Source organism: Bos grunniens, chromosome 13, assembly GCF_055505025.1.
Source record: "Bos grunniens cultivar Pamir isolate PY7600 chromosome 13, Bosgru_T2T1.0, whole genome shotgun sequence".
Classification (NCBI taxonomy): domain Eukaryota; kingdom Metazoa; phylum Chordata; class Mammalia; order Artiodactyla; family Bovidae; genus Bos; species Bos grunniens.
In genome coordinates this window covers 12463025-12476326 of record NC_141177.1, presented here as the reverse complement: position 1 = coordinate 12476326, position 13302 = coordinate 12463025, and the positions used below count along the sequence as shown (strand labels likewise).

Here is a 13302-nt window from a genome sequence, read left to right as displayed (position 1 = left end):
ATGTGTGGCTCTGGGTGCATTCAGTGTGTGTGCCAAGCTTTTTATATGTATTTTCTGATGCTAATTTTTAAGAGAATCCAGAGCCATCTGACTCCAAACTCAACATGTCTCAACAGTACGATTGATACACGTCTTCTCTTTTGAGAGGCATCAGTGTGGTTAAATGCTGGCACAGCAGGTGGCATAAAGTGAGAGCAGGGATGTGGATGAGCGTGTGTCTGTGGCAGAGGTGTCACTGTCTAGGGGCACAGGGCCCCCTGGAGTTGTGTACTGTACAGCCTGCATGCTGTGTTACTGAAGAGCTTAGAGAAGATGCTGATAAACTGACAGAGAGATGAAAGATGCTGGGAAAAAATAAACCCTTGCAACTGCTAGGCGTGGCCGCCTGAGCTGGTCCAGCCCTCCCAGTTCCTGAGGGAGCACAGCCACTCCCTGACTCACCGTCCTCCTCCGTCTGCACCACCAGCTCCTCGCTCTCCATCCTGCCTTCGGGGTTGGACAGCAGCAGCCGCAGCCTGATGGTCATGAAGGGACGCAGTCCCCGCAGGGTGTAGTGGGAGGAGGTCTGGATGAGCTCCTCGGCCTCATACTGTTGCTGGTTGAACACGTACTGGTACTGCACCGTGAGGTTGTAGCTGTGGCAGCGGGTTACCGCGTAGCCGAAGGGCTCCCACTGCAGGGTCAGCTGCCGGGCTCGGATGTCCACGATCTCCACGTTCTGTGGGCCGTGCACCGGGTCTGCAAGACACAAACGCAAGACACGGGACTCTGAGCAGGCCATTGGGAAGGTGGGGTGGGGGCTCCGCTAAAACAGGGGAACACAGCTCTCACCAATTCAGCCACTGCCTTCCTGATTTCACCACTTAGAATATAATTTAATTAGTATTTTTCTGTAAAATAAACCTATTATTTAAACACAAGCATCTAAAAGAAAACCTATTTAAAGGGAAAGCCTGAATCACTTGTCATAAATGAATACTAACCATTTGAAAAAAATGGAAAGTTGTTAAAATTGTTGAGGTTCATCAGGGTACCACTGAAGACCATCGTGGGTACCACCAACAGCACACACAATGCTTTGGGAAAATACTAATTGAGAAGGAAGCTGCAGTTCTGACCTATCTCTTTACATATCATCTGGCCACACCCTTCCCCTTGAGAAATCAGCCCCCTCCTTTTAGTTCACTGCACTCGAGTGCAGAGAAAGCACACTGAGCTGCATCCACAACACACAGCACCCAGGCTGTCACTGTGACCAGTGGACAACGCCTTGGAATCTCCTTTCCTTTCACTGAAAACACAACGGATCCTTTTGGAGCCTCCCACAACAGACTTCAACCCTTCCTTCTCTCCTCTCCATTCTCCACCAAACAGGCCTCTCCAGGGATGTCATTCTAAAAACAGATCTGATGCAACGGTCCAACTCCTACGCACAGATTTGGACAAAATTATAAATCAAAAAGCAAAGGAGAAAAGGAAAGATAGAAACATCTGAATGCAGAGTTCCAAAGAATAGCAAGAAGAGATAAGAAAGCCTTCTTCAGCGATCAATGCAAAGAAATAGAGGAAAACAATAGAATGGGAAAGACTAGGGATCTCTTCAAGAAAATCAGAGATACCAAAGGAACATTTCATGCAAAGATGGGCTCGATAAAGGACAGAAATGGTATGGACCTAACAGAAGCATAAGATATTAAGAAGAGATGGCAAGAATACACAGAAGAACTGTACAAAAAAGATCTTCATGACCCAGATAATCACGATGGTGTGATCACTGACCTAGAGCCAGACATCCTGGAATGTGAAGTCAAGTGGGCCTTAGAAAGCATCACTACGAACAAAGCTAGTGGAAGTGATGGAATTCCAGTTGAGCTATTCCAAATCCTGAAAGATGATGCTGTGAAAGTGCTGCACTCAGTATGCCAGCAAATTTGGAAAACTCAGCAGTGGCCACAGGACTGGAAAAGGTCAGTTTTCATTCCAATCCAAAAGAAAGGCAATGCCAAAGAATGCTCAAACTACCGCACAATTGCCCTCATCTCACACGCTAGTAAAGTAATGCTCAAAATTCTCCAAGCCAGGCTTCAGCAATATGTGAACCCTGAACTTCCTGATGTTCAAGCTGGTTTTCGAAAAGGCAGAGGAACCAGACATCAAATTGCCAACATCCGCTGGATCATGGAAAAAGCAAGAGAGTTCCAGAAAAACATCTATTTTTGCTTTATTGACTATGCCAAAGCCTTTGACTGTGTGGATCACAAGAAACATTGGAAAATTCTGAAAGAAATGGGAATACCAGACCACCTGATCTGCCTCTTGAGAAATTTGTATGCAGGTCAGGAAGCAACAGTTAGAACTGGACATGGAACAACAGACTGGTTCCAAATAGGAAAAGGAGTTCGTCAAGGCTGTATATTGTCACCCTGTTTATTTAACTTATATGCAGAGTACATCATGAGAAACGCTGGACTGGAAGAAGCACAAGCTGGAATCAGATTGCCGGGAGAAGTACCAATAATCTCAGATATGCAGATGACACCACCCTTATGGCAGAAAGTGAAGAGGAACTCAAAAGCCTCTTGATGAAAGTGAAAGTGGAGAGTGAAAAAGTTGGCTTAAAGCTCAACATTCAGAAAACGAAGATCATGGCATCTGGTCTCATCACTTCATGGGAAATAGATGGGGAAACAGTGGAAACAGTGTCAGACTTTATTTTTCTGGGCTCCAAAATCACTGCAGATGGTGACTGCAGCCATGAAATTAAAAGACGCTTACTCCTTGGAAGGAAAGTTATGACCAACCTAGATAGCATATTCAAAAGCAGAGACATTACTTTGCCAACAAAGGTCCGTCTACCCAAGGCTATGGTTTTTCCTGTAGTCATGGATGGATGTGAGAGTTGGACTGTGAAGAAGGCTGAGCGCTGAAGAATTGATGCCTTTGAACTGTGGTGTGGAGAAGACTCTTGAGAGTCCCTTGGACTGCAAGGAGATCCACCCAGTCCATTCTGAAGGAGATCAGCCCTGGGATTTCTCTGGAAGGAATGATGCTAAAGCTGAAACTCCAGTACTTTGGCCACTTCATGTGAAGAGTTGACTTGTTGGAAAAGACTCTGATGCTGGGAGGGATTGGGGGCAAGAGGAGAAGGGATGACAGAGGATGAGATGGCTGGATGGCATCACTGACTTGATGGACGTGAGTCTGAGTGAACTCCGGGAGTTGGTGATGGACAGGGAGGCCTGGCGTGCTGCGGTTCATGGGGTCGCAAAGAGTCGGACGTGACTGAGCGACTGAAATGATCTGATAAATCAAAAAGCTACTTGCACCCCCATGTTCACAGCAGCACTATTCACAATAGCCAAGACATGGGAGGAACTAAATGTCCATCAGCAAAGGAATGGATACCGATGTGGTACAATGGAATACTACTCAGCCATAAAAAGAATGAAATAATGTCATTTGCAGCTAAATGGATGGACCCAGAGATTATCATCCTAAGCGAAGGAAGTCAGAAAGAGAAAGATAAATACCATATGGTATCACTTACATGTGGAATCTAAAATATGGCACAAATGAATTTATCTACAAAATAGAAACACACTTACACGCATAAAGAACAGACTTGTGGTTGCCAAGGAGGAGGGGACCAAGAGATAGAAAAACTGGGAGACGGGATTAGTAGATGCAAACTCTTATATGTAGAAAGAAAAAAGTTCTGCTGAAGAGCACAGGGAACTACATTCAATATCCTATAATAAATCATAACAGAAAATAAGATGAAAAATAATATATAATTTTAAAAGAAAAATAAAATAAAAACAGGTCTTATTATGCCTTCTCGCCCTAGTGCTGTCTCCCATTCTATCCCTCCCTACTTACATTGGTCCCAGACCCTCATATATAACAGTGGCCATCTTTATTTTATTATGAATATTCTATTTATGCTTTATACAAATTAAGTAGAAGTTTTTGTACAAAATAGATTATAAAAAACAAAACTATTTTTTTAAATCTCCATATGTGAAGCTCATTCTCTAAGGTTTAGGCATTTATTACAATAGAAATACAGCCTCTTTTATGGTCAGCGCGCCCCATAAGCTCTTCCGTCAGGGTTTCTTCGCTAGGAGTAGTTAAGCACAGGCTAGAGAGGCAATCAGTGTATCTCCCCCGACGCTACCTACAGGGCTTTACCAATTTATATAATCTCCCTGGGTCCATTTTCTATTTCATTTGTTAAATAGAGATAATGATAGTAGTTAACTTTATGCAGGGGATGGGGTGGGGGAGCACTAAATGAGGTGTTGTTTGCAAAAGCTCTTAGAATTACACCTGGAATTTAAGCACTCAATATTTGGCAGTTTTTCTTTTGCAGTAAAAGGAAAAGTACTAACAATAATAACAAGCCCTCGCATGCTGGATCCACGCAACCACCTTATATGTGGCAGCACTGTGTAGCATCCTTACGCACAATGATGGAGTCTGTCATCTCTCTGGTCCCCTCAGAGCATGTAGGGGTAAGGCTGCTTCCCCGCCAATGCAGTGATCAAAAGGGAGGGCGGGGAATTCCCTGGTGGTCCAGTGGTCAGGACTCTGCTCTTCCAATGCAAGGAGCGTGGGTTTGATCCCTGGTGGGATATCTAAGACAGGGCATGCCACATGGCATGGCCAAAGAGAGAAAAGGAAGGCGACGCCAATGGAGCCGAGTCCTCTGATCTGTCCGTGCAGGGCAGATGTCCTGTGACTTGTGCAGGGACACACTTTGAAGTGGTTCTCTTTGGAGAAGGATGCTTAGAAATAAACGTCAGGGAGCCCAGTAGCCAGCCCACACCTCTGATGCACTGCTGGGGAGACTGGGGCAGCCTGGCCCTGCTCAACTACTGAGTTCACGGTCCCTCTTATAGCCCAATAACTCAGGTCATGTAAAGGAAAACCCGTGTTCCAAAAGCAAAGAGATGACACTGAACAAAAGCTGCTATGTGGAGCCCACATGGATCGAACAGTGAGAACGGAGGTCCCCAGAGCTGGGGAGTTCTGACCTGGTATGGCTGCTACTGCTGCTCGCTTCACATGAGGACAGACACATAGACAGAGTTAACAGTGAGAAACTCCTCGCCTGGGAAGTCCTGAGCATCCCCCAGCACTGCCTGGTGGGAGCCTTTTTCTTGGTCCAGATGCCAGAACACTGCTGGCAGGGAGGCCGCCCACCCTACTCGGAACCTCATGAACCCTCCTCTGGGTGTGCCTTCAAAATTGACTTAGAGCTTTATCCAGCTAGATAACTGCCCTCATGCCCTCTTGGCTCACCTTGTTAGAGTGAGATCAGGAACACTTAAGACCCGTAAAATCCAAGGTTATAACCCTATTTTGTCAAACATCTTAAGGTGTACCACAGTCCATGTTAAATACACATTTGGGAATCTCCAATATTTCCTTCACTTCCCTGATAGCTCAGTTGGTAAAGAATCTGCCTGCAATACAGGAGACCCCGGTTCAATTCCTGGGTCAGGAAGATGAGCTTGGAGAAGGGATAGGCTACTCACTCCAGTATTCTTGGACTTCCCTTGTGGCTCAGCTGGTAAAGAATCTGCCTGCAATGTGGGAGACCTGGGTTTGATCCCTGGGTTGGGAAGATCCCCTGGAGAAGGAACGGCTATCCACTCCAGTATTCTGGCCTGGAGAATTCCATGGACTGTACAGTCCATGGGGTCGCAAAGAGTCTGACACGACTAAGTGACTTTCACTCTCTCTCACTCAAGACTCCCTTCAAGCACTAATAAAACAATAAAAACAAAACAACCTTGATGGCCAGCAGCCTCAGTTTGGGATTCTATCACCCCCATCAACTTGTGACTCCGCAAGGAAGAAACTGACTGCCAATCCCACTTTATGGATGAATAAACTGAAGCCAGAGAACTCCAGGAACTTACACAGACTGACAAGAGGTAAGTTCAGCGTGACAGCTTTTTAAAAATTGTCCTGCACGCTAAAATGTAAGCTCTTGGAGAGCAAGGGTGCTCTCTGCTCATCCTTTCAGCCTGTGCCCAGCGTATCAGTTGAAAGGATGCTTTAGTTTGTAAATACCACCACAACCTGTGAAGAAAGTATCACTAGCCTTGTCCTAGAGGAAACCAGTTTTATGAGATGAAAGGATGGGCCCAAAGCCACAGAGTGAGCAGCACAGCTGAGATCTGAAGGCTCTGGGTCCAGAGTCTCTTGTGTTTCCTCTGTACTGTGATATCAGGAAGGAGAACAAGGAAAGGACATAAACAGGAGGCCTGCCATGGTCATCAGGAATCTGGGGAGAAGGCAGTGAGAAACCTGAGAACTGTAAGGCAGAAGTGGCTTGATCCACAGGCGCCCAAGGCCCGCTGCGGAGGGTGACATGGGCACTTAATCACAGTGGGGCTAAGCTGAGTACTAACCTGTCTTCACACTCCTCGCCTTCAGCCACTAGAGTCCTCTCCCTGAGCTCACCTAGGAAGGTGTACACATGAACACCTTTCTGCTGCTCTTCAAGGAAGGAGCAGACGAGGGCACCTTTTCAAAGAAGGCCGGAGATGTTGCAAGCCTGCCACAGAGCAAAGAGACTCCCTCCCAGAGTGGGAAGGTCAGGGCACAGGAGAAGTGACTTGCTCCCTCTGAAGCAGATGCGACTGACTGTCATCAGACAGGCCACGGGGAACAGTGGAGCCGGGCAAAGCACGGCTTGAAGCCAGACTCTGGCGCTCACTAGCTGTGTGACCTTGGGCAAGGGCACTTCATCTCTGAGCGTCCATTTCTTCGTCGATAAAGTGGAAATTGTTGCACTAATCACAGAGGGCTATTAATGAGAACAAAATGAACTGGAGAGAGAAAATTGCCTCTAACAGTGGGCATTCCTCTTTGAGAGAATGGCCTTTCTTGGAGAAAGGCCTTTAGAAGCTTGGTTGGAGTAGAAGCTTCACTCCCAGGGCCTCGGGATCAGTTGTACTTAGCCTTTAGAGGAAGAGGAAAATAAACTCACTGGCTGCTGGGACTGAATAGGGGAGGAAGAGAGTGAATATGACGGTAGGATCCTGGATGGAGCCCAAAGGGACTGTTCTCATGGGACTCCCAGTCTTCAATAAGGTCCTCAAGATACCACAAACGGTTGGCTATGATTGGATTTCTTGTGGCTTCTGAGGTCTGAATGCCTCACTTGAGCCAAGTAAGATGCCACGTGGGAACAAAGAGACCAGAGGCAAAGAGGACTCGGAAAAAAATGTCCAGGTGTGTTACTGACACCTTGAAAGATAATGTGGGGCTTTCTCAGACTATGGAATCAGAGATTCAAGCAAAACTCAGTTCAAGTGAAAAGACAAGAACTTTGGTGGCCCCGTGGGTGAGACACGTGTGGGTGAAAGTGTTCTGTAAGCTCGAGCACTCCCATTCAAGACAAGGCAAAACTGGCTGTACATTAACTATGGACTGGCAGCTGCATGCTGAAAACAAGTGTTCAGCATAGGGAACTGAGGTCAGCGAAGGGACGTGACTTACACAGCTAAGCCAGTCCTCAGCTCTGGACTCCCACGGCACCTTACACAACCGTCCAGTCCGCTCAGTGCTTGCCATGCTTTCCAGGAGCTGCTTGTTCTTGTATCCATCACTCCTCCCAGGCTGTAAGGGACCATATGCTGTTTGTCCAGCAACCCAGCACATGGCACCAGGCCCGTCAAGGGGCCCAGTCTGTGTTGGTTAAACTGAGATGAACAGATGGTGATCTGTTTTTGAGAACTGGGCTTGGGCCCCCTGACTCCACAATTCTCTGTTCTGTCCCCTGCAAGCTCATCACTAAGTCTTTAAGGTGAATGTATCTATTTTTTTTCATTCAAACAAGAGAATGTCCTGAAATCCTACATGATGGAAACTAGTTTTCAAAACGTGTGATGGAAGCATTCACGCTTTCACTCTGACCCTCCCAGACCTCAGATGCCAAACCCTGCTTCTGCTCTGGTAATTGGCTACAGCAGGGAGAATCTCAGGTTTACATTCCAGTTGGTACAAACAAGTTGGAAATTGCTGAGAAAGCCTTGTGTGTGCAGTGGAGATTGGTTTGTTGAATTTATATCCCTCGTGTAAATATGTCCAAGCCCAGAGCCCATGGTTTCTGCCTCCAGATAAGGCTCTGTCCATATGACCTTCTTGAGAAAGAGCCTACAGGCCATTGAGATGGCAAGCAGTGGGAACAGAGTGTGTCTCATCTGGGAAGCTGGAAAGCCTGCCTCTGATGGACAATCACAGTGGCGGGACCTCTGGGTTCACGGTCTCTATGCCTTTAGACTTGGCAGTGAGGGCCCACCCCCAGCCCTATGCACTGGGAGCACACGCTGGCCCTCTGCAGACCATGCCCTTCTCCTGGAGAAGGAGTCAGTGCACCACTGTGCCTGCCTGGTCCCTGTGAACCCACTGGCCCATCTGGACCAGGCTCTGCATGCCCAACACCTCATAATTCCCTGTCCCAATGGCCCCAAACTCAATTTCAGAGCTTGTCTGAACCTCTTTCCTTGGTTTGGCCATCCAAGGTCAGACCATATTCCATCTGTGTACCCCTAGATCCAAAGGGTGAACAAAGGATGGCTGTTTGGAGGAACAGATCTTTGTGGGGAAGGATGGAGTCAGGTGAAAGGAGAAGGACAGAGACCACAGGCCTCTGTGTGTATCTTGTCCCAGATTCTTTTGTGTTATTACATATGTTAGAGACAGATATGTATGTGTGTGTGTGTGTGTGTGTGTGTGTGTGTGTGTCTCATTCACATCTTCAGAAGCTTCTTTATTCTGAAGCTACCTCTGGAAGGAGAGGTGGACCTCTTCACCTCAATCATGTGCCCCCTTGCCATGTGAGATCTTACTAAAGTACCATTTCCTCATGAAGTACCATTTTCAACCCAAAACTCAGAGCGCAACCTGCAACTTACACCCTCCCACCTCTAAATTCCCTAATTTTCCACTGTTCATTCTTTGAACCCTATGTTGCTAAAGCAGAGTGTCACATCCTTGATCCTTTTATACCTCCATGCTCTGCTTGGGTTGCCACTGGCAAAACCCTATTCAGTATATTCAAGGCCTGACTCCAAAGCCACTCTGTAACTTTCTCCAAAAACCTTTCTTGCCCAGACAGGATGAATCATCATCTCTTTTCTTTACTATTTCTTCCACAGTCCTTATCAAACTGCAGATTAATTGTCTGCATGTTTGGTTCATACTCACCCTCTCCCTGCTCACCCGTGAGCACCTAGATCTCTTCATTTTTATAACTGGAACTTATAACTGATTAATAAATAAGTATGAGTAAATATAAAAAGTATGAGACAACTGAAGACCGAACCAGAATCAAGGCTCTAACATCCTGCAGGGGAAATGAAGCAAGTGAAGGGGTGAATCAGGACTCTCTCTACACTCCAGTTAAGGTAATCATGTGGTTAAGTTAGAATTCCAGCTTCTTCTTTTATAGGGACCAAGCCTTCATCCCTTCTGTCAAAGGTAATTGCTGAACAATCTCCTAATGACCTTAATCAAGGCAACATCTTATTATTTTTTTTTAAAAAAGGATTAGCAAAGCAGATTTCCGATTCATGAATTTTCTCTGTATTCATCTTAGAATGTAGAGTTGGCTGTAACATATGTACTGTTCAAAGTTGAACCTAAATTGAGATAATTTGGGGGCATGGGGCTGAAAATGTGGAGGTGGATAGCTTGTATGTAAAATTAATTTTTTATCCATTTGGAGATGCAATTTGAGTTCCTTTCAAATTAAATTGCAATGGAGTCCTAGGCAGCTGGAAACATTATTGCCAACATAATTTGATACTGCAAGAGCAGTAATACATTGACAGATAGTTCATGTGACCATTAATTTGCAATTTCTGCATGGAAATGATACACGAAGGGAAAAAAGGTAAAAGGAACAAAATTAAAATCCATCTTCTTTCAGCATGATCCAAACCTGCTCTCATGCTTCCTTTCTGCCACCACCTCTCATTTACTGCAGATGTTTGGCAGAAGATGAGAATTTGTTGACTATTATCACAGACACCCTTATGAAGGTAGGCAAGGACAGGAATCCAGAGGCTTCATTTCGGAATATCAGTACCCTCACCATCCAGGGTCACTGGGTCCTATCTACCCCGGCCACTAAAATCACCCAAAGCTAGAACATGTTATCTTGTGAGAGCTGACTCAGTTGTCATCCTCTTGCAGAGGTGTCATAGAGGATGCATGTCATCCACATGTTCGTTGGCTCACCCACTACTGAAACAGTGCTCCGGAGCAGGGAGGCATCGTGATGTGGTAAAAAGGAACACTGGCTTTGTCATCACCTGGACCTAAAGCAAGTGACCAGTCCCATCTGCATAATTTTTCTCATGTGTAAATCAAGACTGGTACTCCCTGCCTTTTAGGGCCACGGGGTGAATTAAGGAGATGGTGTTCACCAAGCTCCTGGATGGTATGTGACACAGCTGCGTTCCCTTAAATACAATTCCCACCTCCAGAAGGGAGGCGAGGCAAGGGAACCACTGAGATAGAACAGGGGTCCTGAAGATGACAGTGGACCCCTGGCCAGGTTCTCGGTCCAGCTGGTGGCTGGGTTCATGCTTTTTAAATGACGGTTTTGACTTAGCAAGTTCCCATTAGCACATATTTACACAGCTATCTATACTTCCCTTTCTACAAACATGCCTCGGACCACTGAGATGGGACAGGCATTTGGGGATGCTGGGGAATGACATAGATGATTTCTGACCTTCATGAAATCCATGCTCTAGAGGGGGATGTAGACACCACAGCTGTGAAGGGCGGAATGATGACGCCTGATGGAGCCTTTGCAGGGAAGGTGCTGGGCTTCCAGGCAACAAGTGTCAGAAGGACACAGCCTTGCGCTGGAAATTCATCTGAGCCAATTTAGTCATGACTCACCCACAGCCTTACATTCATTTTCACAGAAACCAGAAGCCACCAAAGAAATCTGAGGTGAGTGAAGGTTAACAACGCCTCCATAATGACATTATTAGGTTATAAATAAAAGCAAGTCTGAGGTCAAATTCTACTACACAGATAAGCATTTACTATACAAACGTGTATTAGTAAGGAGAGACAAAACAGCTCACACAATCCATCCCATAAAGTTCAATGAGGCCCTAGCAACCTGTCCTTGTCCTTTTAGGTGATCGGGTTCCTGTCTTGTGTGGAGGTTCATTTAAAGCAGTTACAACAGCATTCTCAGGTAGGAGTTGACAAACTTTTTTTGTAAAGGGCTAGATACTAAATACTTTAAGCTTTGTGGGTCAGTCTCTGTTGTAACGATTTGTCTCCGCTGTCATAATGCAAAGGCAGACACAGACAACGTGTAGACAACTGGCATGGCTGTGTTCCGACAGGGATACACTGGGAGTCTGGGATTGACAAGTACACGCTGCTGCTGCTGCTGCTGCTGCTAAGTCGCTTCAGTCGTGTCTGACGCTGTGCGACCCCATAGACGGCAGCCCATCAGGTTCCACCGTCCCTGGGATTCTCCAGGCAAGAACACTGGAGTGGGTTGCCGTTTCCTTCTCCAGTGTATGAAAGTGAAAAGTGGAAGTGAAGTCGCTCAGTTGTGCCCAACTCTTAGCGACCCCATGGACTGCAGCCTACCAGGCTCCTCCGTCCATGGGATTTTCCAAGCAAGAGTACTGGAGTGAGGTGCCATTGCCTTCTCTGAGTACACACTGCTATGATTTAAAATACAATGTTTCTCCATTAAAAAAAAAATAATAAAGCCAAGAAAGCCAAGGCTGTGGCTATACTTTGTCCACTTCTGTCCTAAAGGGCAGAATCAAGAACCATTACAGATTCATTAGGTAACCAGGGATTCTCCTCATCCAATAGGTTACACAGGACTGTTTAGGAATCACGGTTTGGACACCATCCCTAAGGCTAAGAGTTAGAGGCCTTACTGGGTTCTCCTGCATCATGTACATTTGGAAAGCACTTTCATGCTATTTTGGCCAACCTGTGTATTTTGAATACTTTCACCAATTAGAGTCCATTTTAAAATACTTACACTAGTCTACAGGTCCCTGATTTCCACCAGAACAATCAATTTCTGGCACTTGGTGTGCTGATTAGCAAAATGAAGGTTGTGGATTAAGACATGATATCAGAAGCACCTGGGCACCAGCATCAAAAGCACTTATCGACTAGAATACCAGGGGTCCTTCCCTGACCAGTATGGTCTTGATGGGAAGGCTGGCAGCACTGGGTTAGAACCTCACCCATAACTCATGATAAGATTACACTGGTAAATATTTGAGAGTAAATCAGCAACAGTGTAATGTGGAGTCAAGAGGTCAACAAGGATGTCCTGAAGGAGGCGGCCTTGGGCAAAGGAGAGATATCTAACCAGGTAAAAGTTGTGGAGTTGTGGAGAAACAGAAGTTGAACACAGGGAGAGGGAACGTTAAGCCCCAGGCAAAGGTGTCAGCACGTTTAAGTCCAAGATATAAGCGGGACTTCCCTGTGATCCAGGGGCTAAGACCACACACTCCCAAACCAGGGGGCCAGGGTTTGATCCCTGGTCAGGGAACTAGCTCCCACGTGCTACAACTAAGAGTTTGCATGCAGGAACTAAAGATCCCACGTGCTGCAAGGAAGATGGAAGATCCTGAGCGCGGCAACCACGACCCGGTACAGCCAAGTCAATTAATAAAAATAAACATATTAAAAAATAAAGCCCAAGACACAAGATGAAAGGAGCAAATGGCCATCAAGATGCTGATGCACAAGTGGACAGGCAATGGGAGCAGCAATCCCTGCCTCCCACGGCAGACTCACACTCTCTGCAGTGATTATCAGGCCAGTCTGAGTGCTACGCATTATAATGGGCATTATAATCACCTAAGAAGTAACTGAGAACAGCAACTCAGGTAATTGTAACAGAGATACAGTATTCTTTGCCAAAAGTCAAGCATAGGACAAACTCATCCTCTTAAATATTTTTGAGCTCCTACTGTGTGTCAGGCACTACATCAAATGTAGGAGTGACCCAAACAGACAAAAATCCTCTCTGCCCTGAAGGGGCTTCCATTCTCGTAGGGAGTAGGGGGTTAAATAATATATGAGATCATCAGAAATGAGAATGTCAGATGGCAGTAAGTGCTCTAGAGATTCTACGGAAAAATCAACCAGGTGAATTTGGCTGCAATGTAATGAAGGGTAAAACCAGGTCTGGTCCAGCAGCCCTATCTCTTGGGCTCTACAGTTTAGCTGCTCAGGGTGTGGATGGGGAACCAGGAGTCAGACACAGCACCG

General features: G+C 46.1%; 1 protein-coding gene across 31 annotated transcripts in view; it reads right to left on the bottom strand.

The window, feature by feature from the left end:
• The window catches only part of PTPRT (protein tyrosine phosphatase receptor type T), a 1155226-nt gene that overhangs the window by 423089 nt on the left and 718835 nt on the right, over window positions 1–13302 (bottom strand). For all 31 annotated transcript variants that reach the window (XM_086331749.1, XM_086331754.1, XM_086331755.1 and 28 more), the window contains one exon: window positions 442–738. In XM_086331749.1, the coding sequence (XP_086187875.1) occupies window positions 442–738 (297 nt within the window). The remainder of the gene's footprint in view (window positions 1–441; window positions 739–13302) is intronic.